Source organism: Salmo salar, chromosome 10 (assembly GCF_965601325.2).
Source record: "Salmo salar chromosome 10, fSalSal1, whole genome shotgun sequence".
In the NCBI taxonomy this organism is placed as follows: Eukaryota; Metazoa; Chordata; class Actinopteri; order Salmoniformes; family Salmonidae; genus Salmo; species Salmo salar.
In genome coordinates, this window is record NC_138300.1 from 2,322,501 (window position 1) to 2,344,029 (window position 21,529).

At 49.8% G+C, this 21,529-nt stretch overlaps 1 protein-coding gene across 1 annotated transcript in view; it reads right to left on the reverse strand.

Annotated features, from left to right (window-relative positions):
- oca2 (oculocutaneous albinism II) overlaps positions 1-21,529 on the reverse strand; it is a 306,618-nt gene that overhangs the window by 253,762 nt on the left and 31,327 nt on the right. The window contains exons 4-8 of the mRNA XM_045687206.2: positions 15,289-15,465; positions 4,462-4,519; positions 3,797-3,869; positions 2,432-2,589; positions 1,470-1,552 (exon numbers count right to left, since the gene is read on the reverse strand). Of these exons, the coding sequence (XP_045543162.1) occupies positions 1,470-1,552; positions 2,432-2,589; positions 3,797-3,869; positions 4,462-4,519; positions 15,289-15,465 (549 nt within the window). The remainder of the gene's footprint in view (positions 1-1,469; positions 1,553-2,431; positions 2,590-3,796; positions 3,870-4,461; positions 4,520-15,288; positions 15,466-21,529) is intronic.

Below are 21,529 nucleotides of genomic sequence, written 5' to 3' on the forward strand. Positions count from 1 at the left end.
GACAGTCAGACTGAACTATTGTACCCATACAGGACAATCAGACTGAACTATTGTACCCATACAGGACAATCAGACTGCACTATTGTACCCATACAGGACAATCAGACTGAACTATTGTACCCATACAGGACAATCAGACTGAACTACTGTACCCATACAGGACAATCAGACTGAACTACTGTACCCATACAGGACAGTCAGACTGAACTATTGTACCCATACAGGACAATCAGACTGAACTACTGTACCCATACAGGACAATCATACTGAACTATTTTACCCATACAGGACAATCAGACTGAACTATTTTACCCATACAGGACAATCAGACTGAACTATTGTACCCATACAGGACAATCAGACTGAACTATTGTACCCATACAGGACAATCAGACTGAACTACTGTACCCATACAGGACAATCAGACTGAACTATTGTACCCATACAGGACAATCAGACTGAACTACTGTACCCATACAGGACAATCAGACTGAACTACTGTACCCATACAGGACAATCAGACTGAACTACTGTACCCATACAGGACAATCAGACTGAACTACTGTACCCATACAGGACAATCAGACTGAACTATTGTACCCATACAGGACAATCAGACTGAACTACTGTACCCATACAGGACAATCAGACTGAACTATTGTACCCATACAGGACAATCAGACTGAACTATTGTACCCATACAGGACAATCAGACTGAACTATTGTACCCATACAGGACAGTCAGACTGAACTATTGTACCCATACAGGACAGTCAGACTGAACTAGTGTACCCATACAGGACAGTCAGACTGAACTATTGTACCCATACAGGACAGTCAGACTGAACTATTGTACCCATACAGGACAATCAGACTGAACTATTGTACCCATACAGGACAGTCAGACTGACCTATTGTACCCATACAGGACAGTCAGACTGAATTACTGTACCCATACAGGACAGTCAGACTGAACTATTGTACCCATACAGGACAATCAGACTGCACTATTGTACCCATACAGGACAATCAGACTGAATTACTGTACCCATACAGGACAGTCAGACTGAACTATTGTACCCATACAGGACAATCAGACTGCACTATTGTACCCATACAGGACAATCAGACTGAACTATTGTACCCATACAGGACAATCAGACTGACCTAGTGTACCCATACAGGACAGTCAGACTGAACTAGTGTACCCATACAGGACAATCAGACTGACCTAGTGTACCCATACAGGACAGTCAGACTGACCTAGTGTACCCATACAGGACAATCAGACTGCACTATTGTACCCATACAGGACAATCAGACTGAACTATTGTACCCATACAGGACAGGACAGTCAGACTGAACTACTGTACCCATACAGAACAATCAGACTTAACAGGAATGTGCATGTTAACTAGTAGAGAACAACATCAGGGATAGTGCAGTACAGGAATGATTTGGGGACATACCTGCTCAACATCTGAAATGTTTTTGTTGTTATAACCTGGTCACTCCGTTCAGAATGCAGAGGTATGGTCCAGTTATAGATCACCTGTTGAAAAGGAGAGAGAGAAACCCCAGATGGTATTACAATCAGATTGGTACCGCTGCAAAACACACAGGCTAGATCCCAAATAGCAACCTATTCCCTTTGACCCATAGGGCTCTGGTCTAAAGTGGTGCACTATAAAACGGGAATAGGGTGCCATAGGGCTCTGGTCTAAAGTGGTGCACTATAAAGGGAATAGGGTGCCATAGGGCTCTGGTCTAAAGTAGTGCACTATAAAAAGGAAATAGGGTGCCATAGGGCTCTGGTGTAAAGTAGTGCACTATAAAAAGGGAATTGGGTGCCATAGGGCTCTGGTGTAAAGTAGTGCACTATAAAAAGGGAATTGGGTGCCATAGGGCTCTGGTCTAAAGTGGTGCACTATAAAAAGTGAATAGGGCGCCATAGGGCTCTGGTCTAATGTGGTACACTATAAAAAGGAAATAGGGTGCCATAGGGCTCTGGTCTAAAGTAGTGCACTATAAAGGGAATAGGGTGCCATAGGGCTCTGGTCTAAAGTAGTGCACTATAAAGGGAATAGGGTGCCATAGGGCTCTGGTATAAAGTAGTGCACTATAAAGGGAATAGGGTGCCATAGGGCTCTGGTCTAAAGTAGTGCACTATATAGGGAATAGGGTTTTATAGGGCTCTGGTCTAAAGTAGTGCACCATATAGGGAATAGGGTGCCATAGGGCTCTGGTCTAAAGTAGTGCACTATAAAGGGAATAGGGTGCCATAGGGCTCTGATCTAAAGTAGTGCACTATAAAGGGAATAGGGTGCCATAGGGCTCTGGTCTAAAGTAGTGCACTATAAAGGGAATAGGGTGCCATTTGGGACTTCAAACTGCATTCAGAAACAGAGGTGGAACGTGGGTGGAGACTTACCGTCTGGACCCGCCTTCTCCGTAGCCCCGCCTCTTCAGTCTGCTCCACCTGAATAAGGATGTACTCCTCATTGGTCAGATCCACCATGCCACTCACGAAAGGCCCGCCCACCTGCAGCTTCAACAAGGCGTTGTCACGGAAATCCGTCAGGTTCAAAGCTATTGGACAACAGGCGGTCAAGGAAAATGACTTTTTGAATCCAATCTCAATAGATTAGTAGAATACGATATCATCTTTTTTTGTCCTTTAAAAGCTTGACGTGGATGCCTGGTCAGTTGAATAGCTGTGAAACTTTGTGATTTAAAGTATTTCTGTCGTCTCCTTTTAAAGGTGTAGTTAACCCAATTATACTGAACATTTCATGGTCCCCATCAGAGCATTCTACTGCACTGGTCCCTACATCATTCTACCAGACAACTGAATGGTCACCATCACAAATGGCTGCAGTGTAGGTCACAGTGTCCAGCCAGTCATGACCTCTACACTGCAGTATAGGTCACAGTGTCCAGCCAGGCATGACCTCTACAGTATAGGTCACAGTGTCCAGCCAGGCATGACCTCTACGTATAGGTCACAGTGTCCAGCCAGTCATGACCTCTACACTGCAGTATAGGTCACAGTGTCCAGCCAGGCATGACCTCTACACTGCAGTATAGGTCACAGTGTCCAGCCAGTCATGACCTCTACACTGCAGTATAGGTCACAGTGTCCAGCCAGTCATGACCTCTACACTGCAGTATAGGTCACAGTGTCCAGCCAGTCATGACCTCTACACTGCAGTATAGGTCACAGTGTCCAGCCAGTCATGACCTCTACACTGCAGCATCGTGATGGAGTAAACTAAACAGTACTATAGCTATGGGACTGATGGAGTAGACTAAACAGTACTATAGCTATGTGACTGATGAAGTAGACTAAACAGTACTATAACTATGGGACTGATGGAGTAAACTAAACAGTACTATAGCAATGGGACTGATGGAGTAGACTAAACAGTACTATAGCTATGGGACTGATGGAGTAGACTAAACAGTACTATAGCTATGGGACTGATGGAGTAGACTAAACAGTACTATAACTATGGGACTGATGGAGTAGACTAAACAGTACTATAACTATGGGACTGATGGAGTAAACTAAACAGTACTATAGCTATGGGACTGATGGAGTAGACTAAACAGTACTATAACTATGGGACTGATGGAGTAGACTAAACAGTACTATAACTATGGGACTGATGGAGTAAACTAAACAGTACTATAGCTATGGGACTGATGGAGTAGACTAAACAGTACTATAACTATGGGACTGATGGAGTAAACTAAACAGTACTATAGCTATGGGACTGATGGAGTAGAAGGATACAGAAGCTCTCTGTAGGCGAGACAGCCAGCATTCTCCACGGGTTGTCTCTGTCTGGATACATACTGAAGAACAACTGGAGAAACACACACACACACACACACACACACACACACACACACACACACACACACACACACACACACACACACACACACACACACACACACACACACACACACACACACACACACACACACACACACACACACACACACACACACACACACAAACACACACATACATACACACATAAACACACACATACAAATCAACACACACAGACAAATCAACACACACAGACAAATCAACACACATAAACACACACATAACCAGACAAACATACACACACGCACACACACACACACAGGCAAACACACATACCCACACACACACACATACATACAAACATACACACACACACATACCCACACACACACACAGACAAACATACACATAACACACACAGACAAACATACACAAACATACGTACACACACACAAACATATTCTTAGCATTTTGAAGCTGTTACTTTCTCTAGACATCAAGGATGAACTGATATCGACACATTATAATCAATATGACCGAGTCATCAATATAATCAATATGACCGAGTCCTCAATATAATCAATATTACCGAGTCATCTGTCACAAGACACTCCACTTACAGACATGAGGACGACAAAGGTGAAGATACAGGCGATTTTAAAGATGGAGAGGCAAGATCTGTAAAGACAAATAACCCAACGTTAGACGTAGTGAACTGGATGATGTAGCCTTTTTTGAGACCCAGGTGGTGAGTATAATGCAGTACAGGCTCTGAACATGGAGGGACAGAAATAGGCAGAGAGAGAGAGACAGAGAGAAGGGAAGCGACAGACAGTGAGACAGAGACAGAGAGAGAGACAGACAGTGAGACAGAGACAGAGAGAGAGACAGACAGTGAGACAGAGAGAGAGAGACAGACAGTGAGGCAGAGACAGAGAGAGACAGACAGTGAGACAGAGAGAGAGACAGACAGTGAGACAGAGACAGAGAGAGACAGACAGTGAGACAGAGACAGAGAGAGACAGACAGTGAGAGACAGACAGTGAGACAGAGACAGTGAGAGACAGACAGTGAGACAGAGACAGAGAGAGACAGACTACTGGAACAGAGCATTACTCAGCCATGAGGCATCAAAGCCAAAGGAGCGTGAATACAGTGCATTCGGGAAGTATTCAGACCCCTTCCCTTTGTTACGTTACAGCCTTATGCTAATATGGATTAAAAAAATATTTTAAAATTCCATCAAATCTACACACGCTACCCCATAATGACAAAGCGAAAACAGGTTTTTAGACATTTTTGCAAAAACAGAAATATCGGAATTTTCATAAGTATTCAGACCCTTCGCTATGAGATTTGAAATTGAGCTCAGGTGCATCCTGTTTCCATTGATCACCCTTGAGATGTTTCTACAACTTGATTGGAGTCCACCTGTGGTAAATTCAATTGATTGGAGATGATTTGGAAAGGCACACACCTGTCTATATAAGGTCCCACAGTTGACAGCGCATGTCAGAGCAAAAACCAAGCCATGAGATCGAAGGAATTGTCTGTAAAGCTCCATGACAGGATTGTGTCGAGGCACAGATCTGGGGAAGGGTGGCAAAACATTTCTGCAGCATTCAAGATCCTCAAGAACACAGGGGCCTCCATCATTCTTAAATGGAAGAAGTTTGGAACCACCAAGAATGATACCAGAGCTGTCAACCCGGCCAAACTGAGCAATCGGGTGAGAAGGGCCTTGGTCAAGGAGGTGACCAAGAACCCAATAGTCACTCTGACAGAGCTCCAGAGTTCCTCTGTGAAGATGGGAGAACCTTCCAGAAGGACAACCATCTCAGCAGCACTCCACCAATCAGGCCTTTATGGTAGAGTTGCCAGATGGAAGCCACTCCTCAGTAAAAGGCACAGGACAGGCCGCTTGGAGTTTACCAGAAGGCACCTAAAGACTCTCAGACCATGAGAAACAAGATTCTCTGGTCTGATGAAACCAAGATTGAAGTCTTTGGCCTGAATGCCAAGCATCACATCTGGAGGAAACCTGGCACCGTCCCTACGGTGAAGCATGGTGGTGGCAGCATTCCGCTGTGGGGATATTTTTCAGAGGAAGGGACTGGGAGACTAGTCAGGATCGAGAAACAAATTAACAGAACAAAGTACAGAGAGATCATTGAAGAAAACCTGCTCCAGAGCGCTCAGGACCTCAGACTGGGGAGAAGGTTCCCCTTCCAACAGGACAACGACTCTAAGCACACAGCCAAGACAATGCAGGAGTGGCTTCGAAACAAGTCTCTGAATGTCCTAATCTGAAGAGATTCCTCCCCATGCTTCCTGAAACACCTCCCACAAGTTGGGTTGGCTTGATGGGCACTTTTTACGTACCATACGGTCAAGCTGCTCCCACAACAGCTCAATAGGGTTGAGATCCGGTGACTGCGCTGGCCACTCCATTATAGACAGAATACCAGCTGACTGCTTCTTCCCTGAATAGTTATTGCATAGTTTGGAGCTGCACTTTGGGTCATTGTCCTGTTGTAGGAGGAAATTGCCTCCATTTTAGCGCTGTCCACATGTTGTTTTAAAAAAAATGTATTTCACTTTTATTTAACCAGGTAGGCTAGTTGAGAACAAGTTCTCATTTACAACTGCGACCTGGCCAAGATAAAGCAAAGCAGTTCAACACAAACAACAATACAGAGTTACACATGGAATAAATAAACAAACATACAGTCAATAACACAATAGAAAAAAGTTTATATCAGTGTGTGCAAATGAGGTAAGATAAGGGAGGTAAGGCAATAAATAGGCCATAGTGGCAAAATAATTACAATTTAGCAGTTAAACACTGGAATGGTAGATGTGCAGAAGATGAATGTGCAAGTAGAGATAGTGGGGTGCAAAGGAGCAACAAACAAAAAAACAGTATGGGGATGAGGTAGTTGGATGGGCTATTTACAGATGGGCTATGTACAGGTGCAGTGAGCTGTGTGCTGCTCTGACAGCTGGTGCTTAAAGTTAGTGAGGGCGATAAGAGTCTCCAGCTTCAGTGATTTTTGAAATTCGTTCCAGTCATTGGCAGCAGAGAACTGGAAGGAAATGCGGCCAAATAAGGAATTGGCTTTGGGCGTGACCAGTGAAACATACCGGCCCGGCAGCCTTGCGAGGGTTAACACGCTTAAATGTCTTACTCACGTCAGCCACGGAGAAGGAGAGCCCATAATCCTTGGTAGCGACCAGGTCGGTGGCATTGTGTTATCCTCAAAGCGGGCGAAGAAGGTGTTTAGCTTGTCCGGAAGCAAGACGTCGGTGTCCACGACGTGATTGTCTGTAGACCCTGCCACATACGTCTCGTGTCTGAGCCGTTGAATTGTGACTCCACTTTGTCTCTATACTAACGTTTTGCCTGTTTGAGGGAATAACTACACTGTTTGTATTAAACCATAGTCCCAGTCACCTTGCCATAGCTAAATGCGATGGTTCGCGCTTTCAGTTTTGTGCGAATACTGCCATCTATCCACGATTTCTGGTTAGCGAAGGTTTTAATAGTCACAGTGGGTACAACATCTCCTATACACTTCCTGATAAACTCAGTCACCGTATCCATGTATTCATCAATGTTATTCTTGGAGGCTACCTGGAACATATCCCAGTCCACGTGATCAAAACAATCTTGAAGCGTGGATTCCGATTGGTCAGACCAGCTTTGAATAGTCCTTAGCACTGGTACTTCCTGTTTGAATTTCTGCCTATAGGAACGGAGGAGCAAAATCGAGTCGTGATAAGATTTGCCGAAGGGAGGGCGGACGAGGGTCTTGTAGGCTTCCCGGAAGTTGGAGTAGCAGTGGTAGAGTGTTTTAACAGCGCGAGTACTACAGTCAATGTGTTGATAGAACTTTGGTAGTGTTTTTCTCAAATTTGTTTTGTTAAAATCCCCAGCTACAATAAATGTGGCTTCAGGATATGTGGTTTCCAGTTTGCATAAAGTCCAGTGAAGTTTTTTGAGGGCTGTCGTGGTATCAGCTTGAGGGGGAATATACACGGCTGTGACTAAAACCAAAGAGAATTTTCTTGGGAGGTAATACGGTCGGCATTTGATTGTGAGGTATTCTAGGTCGGGTGAACAAAAGAACTTGAGTTCCTGTATGTTATCACAAACACACCACGAGTAGTTAATCATGAAACATACACCCCCAACCCTTCTTCATCGCGGAGAGATATTTATTCCTGTCTGCACGATGAACTGAGAACCCAACTGGCTGTACAGACTCAGACAGTATATCCCAAGACAGCCATGTTTCTGTGAAACAGAGTATGTTACAATCCCTGATGACTCTCTGGAAGGAAATCCTCGCCCTGAGCTCAGCAACTTTATTATCCAGAGACTGAACATTAGCGTGTAATATACTCGGAAGCGGCCCTAGTGGAGCCTGCTGCCGAGAGGGCCCTAGTGGAGCCTGCTGCCGAGAGGGCCCTGGTGGAGCCAGCTGCCGAGAGGGCCCTGGTGGAGCCAGCTGCCGAGAGGGCCCTGGTGGAACCTGCTGCCGAGAGAGCCCTGGTGGAGCCTGCTGCCGAGAGGGCCCTAGTGGAGCCTGCTGCCGAGAGGGCCCTAGTGGAGCCTGCTGCCGAGAGGGCCCTAGTGGAGCCAGCTGCCGAGAGGGCCCTAGTGGAGCCTGCTGCCGAGAGGGCCCTAGTGGAGCCTGCTGCCGAGACCGCCCTAGTGGAGCCTGCTGCCGAGACCGCCCTAGTGGAGCCTGCTGCCGAGAGGGCCCTAGAGGAGCCAGCTGCTGAGAAGGCCCTAGTGGAGCCTGCTGCCGAGAGGGCCCTAGAGGAGCCTGCTGCCGAGAGGGCCCTAGAGGAGCCAGCTGCCGAGAGGGCCCTAGTGGAGCCAGCTGCTGAGAGGGCCCTAGAGGAGCCAGCTGCCTAGAGGGCTCTAGAGGAGCCAGCTGCTGAGAGGGCCCTAGAGGAGCCAGCTGCTGAGAGGGCCCCAGTGGAGTCTGCTGCTGAGAAGGCCCTAGTGGAGCCTGCTGCTGAGACGGCCCTAGAGGAGCCAGCTGCCGAGACGGCCCTAGAGGAGCCAGGTGCCGAGAGGGCCCTAGAGGAGCCAGCTGCTGAGAGGGCCCTAGAGGAGCCTGCTGCCTGAGAGGGCCCTAGTGGAGCCTGCTGGCTAGAGGGCCCTAGAGGAGCCTGCTGGCTAGAGGGCCCTAGAGGAGCCAGCTGCTGAGAGGGCCCTAGTGGAGCCTGCTGCCTAGAGGGCCCTAGTGGAGCCTGCTGCCTAGAGGGCCCTAGTGGAGCCAGCTGCCTAGAGGGCCCTAGTGGAGCCAGCTGCTGAGAGGGCCCTAGAGGAGCCAGCTGCTGAGAGGGCCCTAGAGGAGTCAGCTGCCTAGAGGGCCCTAGAGGAGCCAGCTGCCTAGAGGGCTCTAGAGGAGCCAGCTGCTGAGAGGGCCCTAGAGGAGCCAGCTGCCTAGAGGGCCCTAGAGGAGCCAGCTGCTGAGAGGGCCCTAGAGGAGCCAGCTGCTGAGAGGGCCCTAGTGGAGTCTGCTGCTGAGAGGGCCCTAGTGGAGCCTGCTGCTGAGACGGCCCTAGAGGAGCCAGCTGCCGAGACGGCCCTAGAGGAGCCAGCTGCTGAGAGGGCCCTAGAGGAGCCAGCTGCTGAGAGGGCCCTAGAGGAGCCAGCTGCCGAGAGGGCCCTAGTGGAGCCTGCTGCCTAGAGGGCCCTAGTGGAGCCTGCTGGTTAGAGGGCCCTAGAGGAGCCAGCTGCTGAGAGGGCCCTAGAGGAGCCAGCTGCTGAGAGGGCCCTAGTGGAGCCTGCTGCCGAGAGGGCCCTAGAGGAGCCAGCTGCTGAGAGGGCCCTAGAGGAGCCTGCTGCCTAGAGGGCCCTAGTGGAGCCTGCTGCCTAGAGGGCCCTAGTGGAGCCAGCTGCCGAGACGGCCCTAGAGGAGCCAGCTGCCGAGAGGGCCCTAGTGGAGCCTGCTGCCTAGAGGGCCCTAGTGGAGCCTGCTGCCTAGAGGGCCCTAGTGGAGCCAGCTGCTTAGAGGGCCCTAGAGGAGCCAGCTGCTGAGAGGGCCCTAGTGGAGCCTGCTGCCGAGAGGGCCCTAGAGGAGCCAGCTGCTGAGAGGGCCCTAGAGGAGTCAGCTGCTGAGAGGGCCCTAGAGGAGCCAGCTGCCTAGAGGGCCCTAGAGGAGCCAGCTGCTGAGAGGGCCCTAGAGGAGCCAGCTGCTGAGAGGGCCCTAGAGGAGCCAGCTGCTGAGAGGGCCCTAGAGGAGCCAGCTGCTGAGAGAGCCCTAGAGGAGCCAGCTGCCTAGAGGGCCCTAGAGGAGCCAGCTGCTGAGAGGGCCCTAGAGGAGCCTGCTGCCGAGAAGGCCCTAGAGGAGCCAGCTCCCGCCCGAGCCACCCGGCCCTAGAGGAGCCAGCTGCCGAGAGGGCCCTAGAGGAGTCAGCTGCTGAGAGGGCCCTAGAGGAGCCAGCTGCCTAGAGGGCTCTAGAGGAGCCAGCTGCTGAGAGGGCTCTAGAGGAGCCAGCTGCTGAGAGGGCCCTAGAGGAGCCAGCTGCTGAGAGGGCCCCAGTGGAGTCTGCTGCCGAGAGGGCCCTAGTGGAGCCTGCTGCCGAGACGGCCCTAGAGGAGCCAGCTGCCGAGACGGCCCTAGAGGAGCCAGCTGCCGAGAGGGCCCTAGAGGAGCCAGCTGCCGAGAGGGCCCTAGAGGAGCCAGCTGCCGAGAGGGCCCTAGAGGAGCCAGCTGCCGAGACGGCCCTAGAGGAGCCAGCTGCCGAGAGGGCCCTAGAGGAGCCAGCTGCCGAGAGGGCCCTAGAGGAGCCAGCTGCCGAGAGGGCCCTAGAGGAGCCAGCTGCTGAGAGGGCCCTAGTGGAGCCTGCTGCCTAGAGGGCCCTAGTGGAGCCAGCTGCTGATAGGGCCCTAGTGGAGCCAGCTGCTGAGAGGGCCCTAGAGGAGCCAGCTGCTGAGAGGGCCCTAGTGGAGCCTGCTGCCGAGAGGGCCCTAGAGGAGCCAGCTGCTGAGAGGCCCCTAGAGGAGCCAGCTGCTGAGAGGGCCCTAGAGGAGCCAGCTGCTGAGAGGGCCCTAGAGGAGCCAGCTGCCGAGAGGGCCCCAGTGGAGTCTGCTGCCGAGAGGGCCCTAGTGGAGCCTGCTGCCGAGACGGCCCTAGAGGAGCCAGCTGCCGAGACGGCCCTAGAGGAGCCAGCTGCCGAGAGGGCCCTAGAGGAGCCAGCTGCCGAGAGGGCCCTAGAGGAGCCAGCTGCCGAGAGGGCCCTAGAGGAGCCAGCTGCCGAGACGGCCCTAGAGGAGCCAGCTGCCGAGAGGGCCCTAGAGGAGCCAGCTGCCGAGAGGGCCCTAGAGGAGCCAGCTGCCGAGAGGGCCCTAGAGGAGCCAGCTGCTGAGAGGGCCCTAGTGGAGCCTGCTGCCTAGAGGGCCCTAGTGGAGCCAGCTGCTGATAGGGCCCTAGTGGAGCCAGCTGCTGAGAGGGCCCTAGAGGAGCCAGCTGCTGAGAGGGCCCTAGTGGAGCCTGCTGCCTAGAGGGCCATAGTGGAGCCAGCTGCTGATAGGGCCCTAGTGGAGCCAGCTGCTGAGAGGGCCCTAGAGGAGCCAGCTGCTGAGAGGGCCCTAGTGGAGCCTGCTGCCGAGAGGGCCCTAGAGGAGCCAGCTGCTGAGAGGCCCCTAGAGGAGCCAGCTGCTGAGACGGCCCTAGAGGAGTCAGCTGCCGAGAGGGCCCTAGAGGAGCCAGCTGCCTAGAGGGCCCTAGAGGAGCCAGCTGCTGAGAGGGCCCTAGAGGAGCCAGCTGCTGAGAGGGCCCTAGAGGAGCCAGCTGCTGAGAGGGCCCTAGAGGAGCCAGCTGCTGAGAGAGCCCTAGAGGAGCCAGCTGCCTAGAGGGCCCTAGAGGAGCCAGCTGCCTAGAGGGCCCTAGAGGAGCCAGCTGCTGAGAGGGCCCTAGAGGAGCCTGCTGCCGAGACGGCCCTAGAGGAGCCAGCTGCCGAGACGGCCCTAGAGGAGCCAGCTGCCGAGAGGGCCCTAGAGGAGCCAGCTGCCGAGAGGGCCCTAGAGGAGTCAGCTGCTGAGAGGGCCCTAGAGGAGCCAGCTGCCTAGAGGGCTCTAGAGGAGCCAGCTGCTGAGAGGGCCCTAGAGGAGCCAGCTGCTGAGAGGGCCCCAGTGGAGTCTGCTGCCGAGAGGGCCCTAGTGGAGCCTGCTGCCGAGACGGCCCTAGAGGAGCCAGCTGCCGAGACGGCCCTAGAGGAGCCAGCTGCCGAGAGGGCCCTAGAGGAGCCAGCTGCCGAGAGGGCCCTAGAGGAGCCAGCTGCCGAGAGGGCCCTAGAGGAGCCAGCTGCCGAGAGGGCCCTAGAGGAGCCAGCTGCCGAGACGGCCCTAGAGGAGCCAGCTGCCGAGAGGGCCCTAGAGGAGCCAGCTGCCGAGAGGGCCCTAGAGGAGCCAGCTGCCGAGAGGGCCCTAGAGGAGCCAGCTGCTGAGAGGGCCCTAGTGGAGCCTGCTGCCTAGAGGGCCCTAGTGGAGCCAGCTGCTGATAGGGCCCTAGTGGAGCCAGCTGCTGAGAGGGCCCTAGAGGAGCCAGCTGCTGAGAGGGCCCTAGTGGAGCCTGCTGCCGAGAGGGCCCTAGAGGAGCCAGCTGCTGAGAGGGCCCTAGAGGAGCCAGCTGCTGAGAGGGCCCTAGAGGAGCCAGCTGCTGAGAGGGCCCTAGAGGAGTCAGCTGCTGAGAGGGCCCTAGAGGAGCCAGCTGCCTAGAGGGCTCTAGAGGAGCCAGCTGCTGAGAGGGCCCTAGAGGAGCCAGCTGCTGAGAGGGCCCTAGAGGAGCCAGCTGCTGAGAGGGCCCCAGTGGAGTCTGCTGCCGAGAGGGCCCTAGTGGAGCCAGCTGCCGAGACGGCCCTAGAGGAGCCAGCTGCCGAGACGGCCCTAGAGGAGCCAGCTGCCGAGAGGGCCCTAGAGGAGCCAGCTGCCGAGAGGGCCCTAGAGGAGCCAGCTGCCGAGAGGGCCCTAGTGGAGCCTGCTGCCTAGAGGGCCCTAGTGGAGCCTGCTGCCTAGAGGGCCCTAGAGGAGCCAGCTGCTGAGAGGGCCCTAGAGGAGCCAGCTGCTGAGAGGGCCCTAGAGGAGCCAGCTGCCGAGACGGCCCTAGAGGAGCCAGCTGCCGAGACGGCCCTAGAGGAGCCAGCTGCCGAGAGGGCCCTAGAGGAGCCAGCTGCCGAGTGGGCCCTAGAGGAGCCAGCTGCCGAGAGGGCCCTAGAGGAGCCAGCTGCCGAGAGGGCCCTAGAGGAGCCAGCTGCCGAGACGGCCCTAGAGGAGCCAGCTGCCGAGAGGGCCCTAGAGGAGCCAGCTGCCGAGAGGGCCCTAGAGGAGCCAGCTGCCGAGAGGGCCCTAGAGGAGCCAGCTGCTGAGAGGGCCCTAGTGGAGCCTGCTGCCTAGAGGGCCCTAGTGGAGCCAGCTGCTGATAGGGCCCTAGTGGAGCCAGCTGCTGAGAGGGCCCTAGAGGAGCCAGCTGCTGAGAGGGCCCTAGTGGAGCCTGCTGCCGAGAGGGCCCTAGAGGAGCCAGCTGCTGAGAGGGCCCTAGAGGAGCCAGCTGCTGAGAGGGCCCTAGAGGAGCCAGCTGCTGAGAGGGCCCTAGAGGAGTCAGCTGCTGAGAGGGCCCTAGAGGAGCCAGCTGCCTAGAGGGCTCTAGAGGAGCCAGCTGCTGAGAGGGCCCTAGAGGAGCCAGCTGCTGAGAGGGCCCTAGTGGAGCCTGCTGCCGAGAGGGCCCTAGAGGAGCCAGCTGCTGAGAGGGCCCTAGAGGAGCCAGCTGCTGAGAGGGCCCTAGAGGAGCCAGCTGCTGAGAGGGCTCTAGAGGAGCCAGCTGCTGAGAGGGCCCTAGAGGCGTCAGCTGCTGAGAGGGCCCTAGAGGAGCCAGCTGCCTAGAGGGCTCTAGAGGAGCCAGCTGCTGAGAGGGCCCTAGAGGAGCCAGCTGCTGAGAGGGCCCTAGAGGAGCCAGCTGCTGAGAGGGCCCCAGTGGAGTCTGCTGCCGAGAGGGCCCTAGTGGAGCCAGCTGCCGAGACGGCCCTAGAGGAGCCAGCTGCCGAGACGGCCCTAGAGGAGCCAGCTGCCGAGAGGGCCCTAGAGGAGCCAGCTGCCGAGAGGGCCCTAGAGGAGCCAGCTGCCGAGAGGGCCCTAGTGGAGCCTGCTGCCTAGAGGGCCCTAGTGGAGCCTGCTGCCTAGAGGGCCCTAGTGGAGCCAGCTGCTTAGAGGGCCCTAGAGGAGCCAGCTGCTGAGAGGGCCCTAGTGGAGCCTGCTGCCGAGAGGGCCCTAGAGGAGCCAGCTGCCGAGAGGGCCCTAGAGGAGCCAGCTGCTGAGAGGGCCCTAGTGGAGCCTGCTGCCTAGAGGGCCCTAGTGGAGCCTGCTGCCTAGAGGGCCCTAGTGGAGCCAGCTGCCGAGACGGCCCTAGAGGAGCCAGCTGCTGAGAGGGCCCTAGAGGAGCCAGCTGCTGAGAGGGCCCTCGAGGAGTCAGCTGCTGAGAGGGCCCTAGAGGAGCCAGCTGCTGAGAGGGCCCTAGAGGAGCCAGCTGCTGAGAGGGCCCCAGTGGAGCCAGCTGCTGAGAGGGCCTTAGTAGAGCCAGCAACTTCTGTAAGGTGTAAGTACTGTAGTTGAATTAGTCTGTAAGCTGTTTTCTCTTAATTTATAGACTATTTTAGATTTTGTTTAGTTAGGTGTCTAAACTGACAGCATGTACAGGTTCAGACCAATACATTTGTTTCTGTACGTAGTTAATCATTTAACATTTCAAACGGTTTTCTCGTTTGAAACTTTTGTGTGTTTAACGTTAACTGTTCATTTGTGATTGTTTTTATCACTTGCTTTGCGATTGTTAACATATTTTTTCCATGCCAATAAAGCCTATTTGAATTGAACTGACAGAGACAGCAACAGAGACATAGAGATGAACTTTACCTCATGCTGTTGGAGAGTTTGACGTTTAGGTGTAGGAGACAGCAACAGAGAGTTTGAAGTTTAGGTGTAGGAGACAGCAACAGAGACAGAGAGATGCGCTTTACCTCATGCTGTTAGAGAGTTTGAAGTTTAGGTGTAGGAGACAGCAACAGAGAGTTTGAAGTTTAGGTGTAGGAGACAGCAACAGAGACAGAGAGATGCCCTTTACCTCATGCTGTTAGAGAGTTTGAAGTTTAGGTGTAGAAGACAGCAACAGAGAGTTTGAAGTTTAGGTGTAGGAGACAGCAACAGAGGGAGAGAGATGAGCTTTACCTCATGCTGTTAGAGAGTTTGAAGTTTAGGTGTAGGAGACAGCAACAGAGAGTTTGAAGTTTAGGTGTAGGAGACAGCAACAGAGACAGAGAGATGCGCTTTACCTCATGCTGTTAGAGAGTTTGAAGTTTAGGTGTAGGAGACAGCAACAGAGAGTTTGAAGTTTAGGTGTAGGAGACAGCAACAGAGACAGAGAGATGAGCTTTACCTCATGCTGTTAGAGAGTTTGAAGTTTAGGTGTACGTCCAGAGGGTCTTTCTCTGTGGAGGAGGATCGTGACAGGGACAGGCTAGTGACCTCACTCCCCAGACGACACCTCCTATCCAGCTCCAAACTGCTGTTGTCCCACGTCTCCTCCCCCTCATACAGGGTCATGTACGTTATACTGCAACATATAATACAAATGAATTAAATAATCAATACTGGAAATAGTATAGGCAATAACAGAAATCCCTGGGAATGCACTCAATGCAAATACAACACAACAAAAGATCCCATTTATCTGTACAACAGATCTACAATAATGTACAACACATCTATAATAATGTACAACAGATCTATAATAATGTACAACAGATCTACAATAATGTACAACACATCTACAATAATGTACAACACATCTACAATAATGTACAACACATCTATGATAATGTACAACACATCTATGATAATGTACAACACAACAAAAGATCCCATTTATCTGTACAACAGATCTACAATAATGTACAACACATCTATAATAATGTACAACAGATCTATAATAATGTACAACACATCTATGATAATGTACAACACAACAAAAGATCCCAGTTATCTGTACAACAGATCTATAATAATGTACAACAGATCTACAATAATGTACAACAGATCTATAATAATGTACAACAGATCTACAATAATGTACAACAGATCTACAATATATAAATACGTTATACTGCAACATACAGGTAACGCTACAGGTTATTAGCTGTTGTCATACAGTGAGGGGGGAAAAAGTATTTGATCCCCTGCTGATTTTGTATGTTTGCCCACTGACAAAGAAATGATCAGTCTATAATTTTAATGGTAGGTTTATTTGAACAGTGAGAGACAGAATAACAACAACAAAAATATCCAGAAAAACGCATGTCAAAAATGTTATAAATCTAAACTATACACAAATCAATTTATGTGTATAGTATGTATAGTGTGTATAAAGTGTATAGTGGTGTGTATAGTGTGTTAAGTGGTGTGTATAGTGTGTATAGTGTGTATAGTGTGTATAGTGATGTGTATAGTGTGTATAGTGATGTGTATAGTGTGTTTAGTTTGTATAGTGATGTGTATAGTGTGTATAGTGTGTATAGTGATGTGTATAGTGTGTAAAGTGATGTGTATAATGTGTATAGTGTGTATAGTGTGTATAGTGTGTATAGTGATGTGTATAACGTGTATAGTGTGTATAGTGATGTGTATAGTGTGTATAGTGATGTGTATAGTGTGTATAGTGTGTATAGTGTGTATAGTGGTGTGTATAGTGTATAGGGTTGTGTATAGTGTGTATAGTGATGTGTATAGTGTGTATAGTGATGTGTATAATGGTGTGTATAGTGATGTGTATAATGGTGTGTATAGTGTGTCTAGTGATGTGTATAGTGTGTTTAGTGTGTATAGTGTGTATAGTGGTGTATATAGTGTGTATAGTGGTGTGTATAGTGATGTGTATAGTGTGTCTAGTGATGTGTATAGTGTGTCTAGTGATGTGTATAGTGTGTTTAGTGTGTATAGTGTGTCTAGTGATGTGTTTAGTGTGTATAGTGGTGTGTATAGTGTGTATAGTGATGTGTATAATGGTGTGTATAGTGATGTTTATAGTGTGTATAGTGATGTGTATAGTGTGTATAGTGTCTAGTGATGTGTATAGTGTGTTTAGTGTGTATAGTGTGTATAGTGTGTATAGTGGTGTGTATAGTTTGTATAGCGTGTATAGTGATGTGTATAGTGTGTATAGTGTGTATAGTGATGTGTATAGTGTGTATAGTGATATGTATAATGGTGTGTATGGTGTGTATAGTGATGTGTATAGTGTGTCTAGTGATGTGTATAGTGTGTTTAGTGTGTATAGTGTTGTGTATAGTGTGTATAGTGGTGTGTATAGTGATGTGTATAGTGATGTGTATAGTGATGTGTATAGTGATGTGTATAGTGTGTCTAGTGATGTGTATAGTGTGTTTAGTGTGTATAGTGTGTATAGTGTGTCTAGTGATGTGTTTAGTGTGTATAGTGTGTCTAGTGATGTGTATAGTGTGTATAGTGTGTCTAGTGATGTGTATAGTGTGTATAGTGTGTATAGTGATGTGTATAGTGTGTATAGTGATGTGTATAGTGATGTGTATAGTGTGTATAGTGTGTGTATAGTGTGTGTATAGTGGTGTGTGTATAGTGGTGTGTATAGTGGTGTGTATAGTGTGTATAGTGTATAGGGTTGTGTCTAGTGATGTGTATAGTGTGTATAGTGTATATAGTGTGTATAGCGTGTATATTGTGTGTATAGTTTAGATTGATGTGTCGTGTATATTGGTGTGTGTAGTGTGTATAGTGTGTATAGTGATGTGTATAGTGTGTATAGTGGTGTGTATAGTGTGTATATGGTGTATAGTGTGTATAGTGATGTGTATAGTGTGTGTAGTGTGTCTAGTGGTGTGTATAGTGTGTATAGTGGTGTGTATAGTGTGTATAGTGGTGTGTATAGTGTGTATAGTGTTGTGTATAGTGTGTATAGTGTTGTGTATAGTGTGTATAGTGGTGTGTATAGTGTGTATAGTGGTGTGCATAGTGTATAGGGTTGTGTCTAGTGATGTGTATAGTGTGTATAGTGTGTATAGTGGTGTGTATAGTGTGTATAGTGTGTATAGTTTAGATTGATGTGTCGTGTATATTGGTGTGTATAGTGTGTATAGTGTGTATAGTGGTGTGTATAGTGGTGTGTATAGTGTGTATAGTAATGTGTATAGTGTGTATAGTGGTGTGTATAGTGTGTATAGTGTGTATAGTGGTGTGTATAGTGATGTGTATAGTGGTGTGTATAGTGTGTATATTGTATATAGTGTGTATAGTTTAGATTGATGTGTCGTGTATATTGGTGCGTCATCTGTAAAAGAGATCTGTCAAAATAAAGGTTCATTATTTTATTTCTTCTACATTTTAATGTCTAATTTTTAGGATTGACGGCTGTTGCAGCTGAGAACAAAACGTGTATGGACACAATGAGAGGGAGAGACTTAATGTGGGACTTAATGAGAGGGAGAGACTTAATGAGAGGGAGAGACTTAAAACCTCTTAGGGCTAGGGGGCAGTATTTACACCGCCGGATAAAAAAACGTACCCGATATAATCTGGTTACTACTCCTACCCAGTAACTAGAATATGCATATACTTATTCGATATGGATAGAAAACACCCTAAAGTTTCTAAAACTGTTTGAATGGTGTCTGTGAGTATAACAGAACTCATATGGCAGGCAAAAACCTGAGAGATTCCTTTACAGGAAGTGGCCTGTCTGACCATTTATTGGCTTTCTTTGACATCTCTTTCCAAAACAAAGGATCTCTGCAGTAACGTGACACTTCCCACGGCTCCCATAGGCTCTCAGAGCCCGGGAAAAAGCTGAATGTCGTCATTCCAGCCCAAGGCTGAAACACATTATCGCCTTTGTCAAGTGGCCGATCAGGGGACAGTGGGCTTAGGCGCGTGCACTGGTCGCCCCCGTCTTTCTTTTTTTTCCTCTATTTACCAAAACGCAGATTCCCGGTCGGAATATTATCGCTTTTTTACGAGATAAATTGCATAAAAATGGATTTTAAACAGCGGTTGACATGCTTTGAAGTAAGGTAATGGAATATTTAGAATTTTTTTGTCACGAAATGCGCCATGCTCGTAACCCTGATTTACCATTTCGGATAGTGTCTAGAACGCACGAACAAAACGCCGCTGTTTGGATATAACGATGGATTATTTGGGACCAAACCAACATTTGTTATTGAAGTAGCAGTCCTGGGAGTGCATTCTGACGAAGAACAGCAAAGGTAATAACATTTTTCTTATAGTAAATATTATTTTGGTGAAGGCTAAACTTGCTGGGTGTCTAAATAGCTAGCACTGTGATGCCGGGCTATCTACTTAGAATATTGCAAAATGTGCTTTCACCGAAAAAAAAAGCATATCGAGTGCATAGAGGAGTTCAGCTTTTTCCCGGGCTCTGAGAGCCTATGGGAGCCGTAGGAAGTGTCACGTTACAGCAAAGATCCTCAGTCTTCAATAAAAAGAGCCAAGATGAACAACAACTTTTCAGACAGGCCACTTCCTGTTCAGAATCTTCTCAGGTTTTTGCCTGCCATAAGAGTTCTGTTATACTCACAGACACCATTCAAACAGTTTTAGAAACTTTAGGGTGGTTTCTATCCAAAGCCAATAATTATATGCATATTCTAGTTACTGGGCAGGAGTAGTAACCAGATTAAATCGGGTACATTTTTTATCCGGCCGTGTCAAAACTGCCCCCTAGCCCTAATTAATGAGAGACTTAATGAGAGGGAGAGACTTAATGAGAGACTTAATGAGAGGGAGCGACTTAATGAGAGGGAGAGACTTAATGAGAGACTTAATGAGAGGGAGAGACTTAATGAGAGAATTAATGAGAGGGAGAGACTTAATGAGGGACTTAATGAGAGGGAGAGACTTAATGAGAGGGAGAGACTTAATGAGGGACTTCATGAGGGGGAGAGACTTAATGAGAGACTTAATGAGAGGGAGAGACTTAATGAGGGACTTAATGAGAGGGAGGGACTTAATGAGAGGGAGGGACTTAATAACATGGAGACAACCACTGTTATTTATCATATTCCTGGGAGCTTTTTCACTCCTGCATGTACAGTGCATTCGGAAAGTATTCAAATCCCTTGACCTTCTCCACATTTTGTTATATTACAGCCTTATTCTAAAATGGATAAAATATTTTTTTTCCCCTCATCAATCTACACACAGTACTTTGTACTTAGTACTTAGTTGAAGCACCTTTGGCAGCGATTACAGCCTAGAGAATTCTTGGGTATGACGCTACAAGCTTGGCACACTTGCATTTGGGGACTTTATCCCATTTTTCTCTGCAGATCCTCTCAAGCTCTGTCAGGTTGGATGGGAATTGTCGCTGCACAGCTATTTAAATCCGGGCTGGGCCACTCAAGGATATTCAGACACTTGTCCTGAAGCCACTCCTGCGTTTTCTTGGCTGTGTGCTTAGGGTTGTTGTCCTGTTGGAAGGTGAACCTTCGCCCCAGTCTGAGGTCCTGAGCGCTCTGGAGCAGGTTTTCATCGAGGATCTCTCTGTACTTTGCTCCGTTCATCTTTGCCTCAAACCTGACTAGTCTCCCAGTCCCTGCAGCTGAAAAACATCCTCACAGCAGGATGCTGCCAACACCACCAAGCTTTACCGTAGGGATGGTGCCAGGTTTCCTCCAGACGTGATGCTTGGCATTCAGGCCAAAGAGTTCAATCTTGGTTTCATCAGACCAGAGAATCTTGTTTCTCATGGTCTGAGAGTCCTTTAGGTGCCTTTTGGCAAACTCCAAGCGGGTGGTCATGTGCCTTTTACTGAGGAGTGGCTTCCGTCTGGCCACTCAACCATAAAGGCCTGATTGATGAAGTGCTGCAGAGATGGTTGTCCTTCTGGAAGGTTCTCCCATCTCCACAGAGGAACTCTGGAGCTGTCAGAGTGATCATCAGGTTCTTGGTCACCTCCCTGACCAAGGCCCTTCTCCCCCGATTGCTCAGTTTGGCCGGGCAGCTCTAGGAAGAGTCTTGGTGGTTCCAAACTTCTTCCATTTAAGAATGATGGAGGCCTGGATTCGAGCCCAGGTTCTGTCGCAGCCGGCCGCGACCGGGAGGCTCATGGGGCGTCGCACAATTTGCCCAGCGTCGTCCGGGTTAGGGAGGGTTTGGCCGGCAAGGATATCATTGTTTCATCGTGCACTAGCGACTCCTGTGGCGGTGCTGAGCGCAGTGCACGCTGACACGGTCGCCAGGTGTACGGTGTTTCCTCCGACACATTGGTGCGGCTGGCTTCCGGGTTGGATGGGCATTGTATCAAGAAGCAGTGCAGCTTGGTTGGGTTGTGTTTCGGAGGACACATGGGTCTCGACCTTTGCCTCTCCCGAGTCCGTACAGGAGTTGCAAGACTGTAACTACTACCAATTGGATATCACGAAATTGGGAAAAAGGGGGTGAAAAATATAACAACAAAAAAATATACAAAAAAAAAAGAATGGAGGCCATTGTTTTCTTGGGGACCTTCAATGCTGGTACCCTTCCCCAGATCTGTGCCTCGACACAATCCTGTCTCGAAGCTCTACGGACAATTCCTTTGACCTCATGGCTTGGTTTTTTGCTCTGACATGCGCTGTCAACTGTGGGAC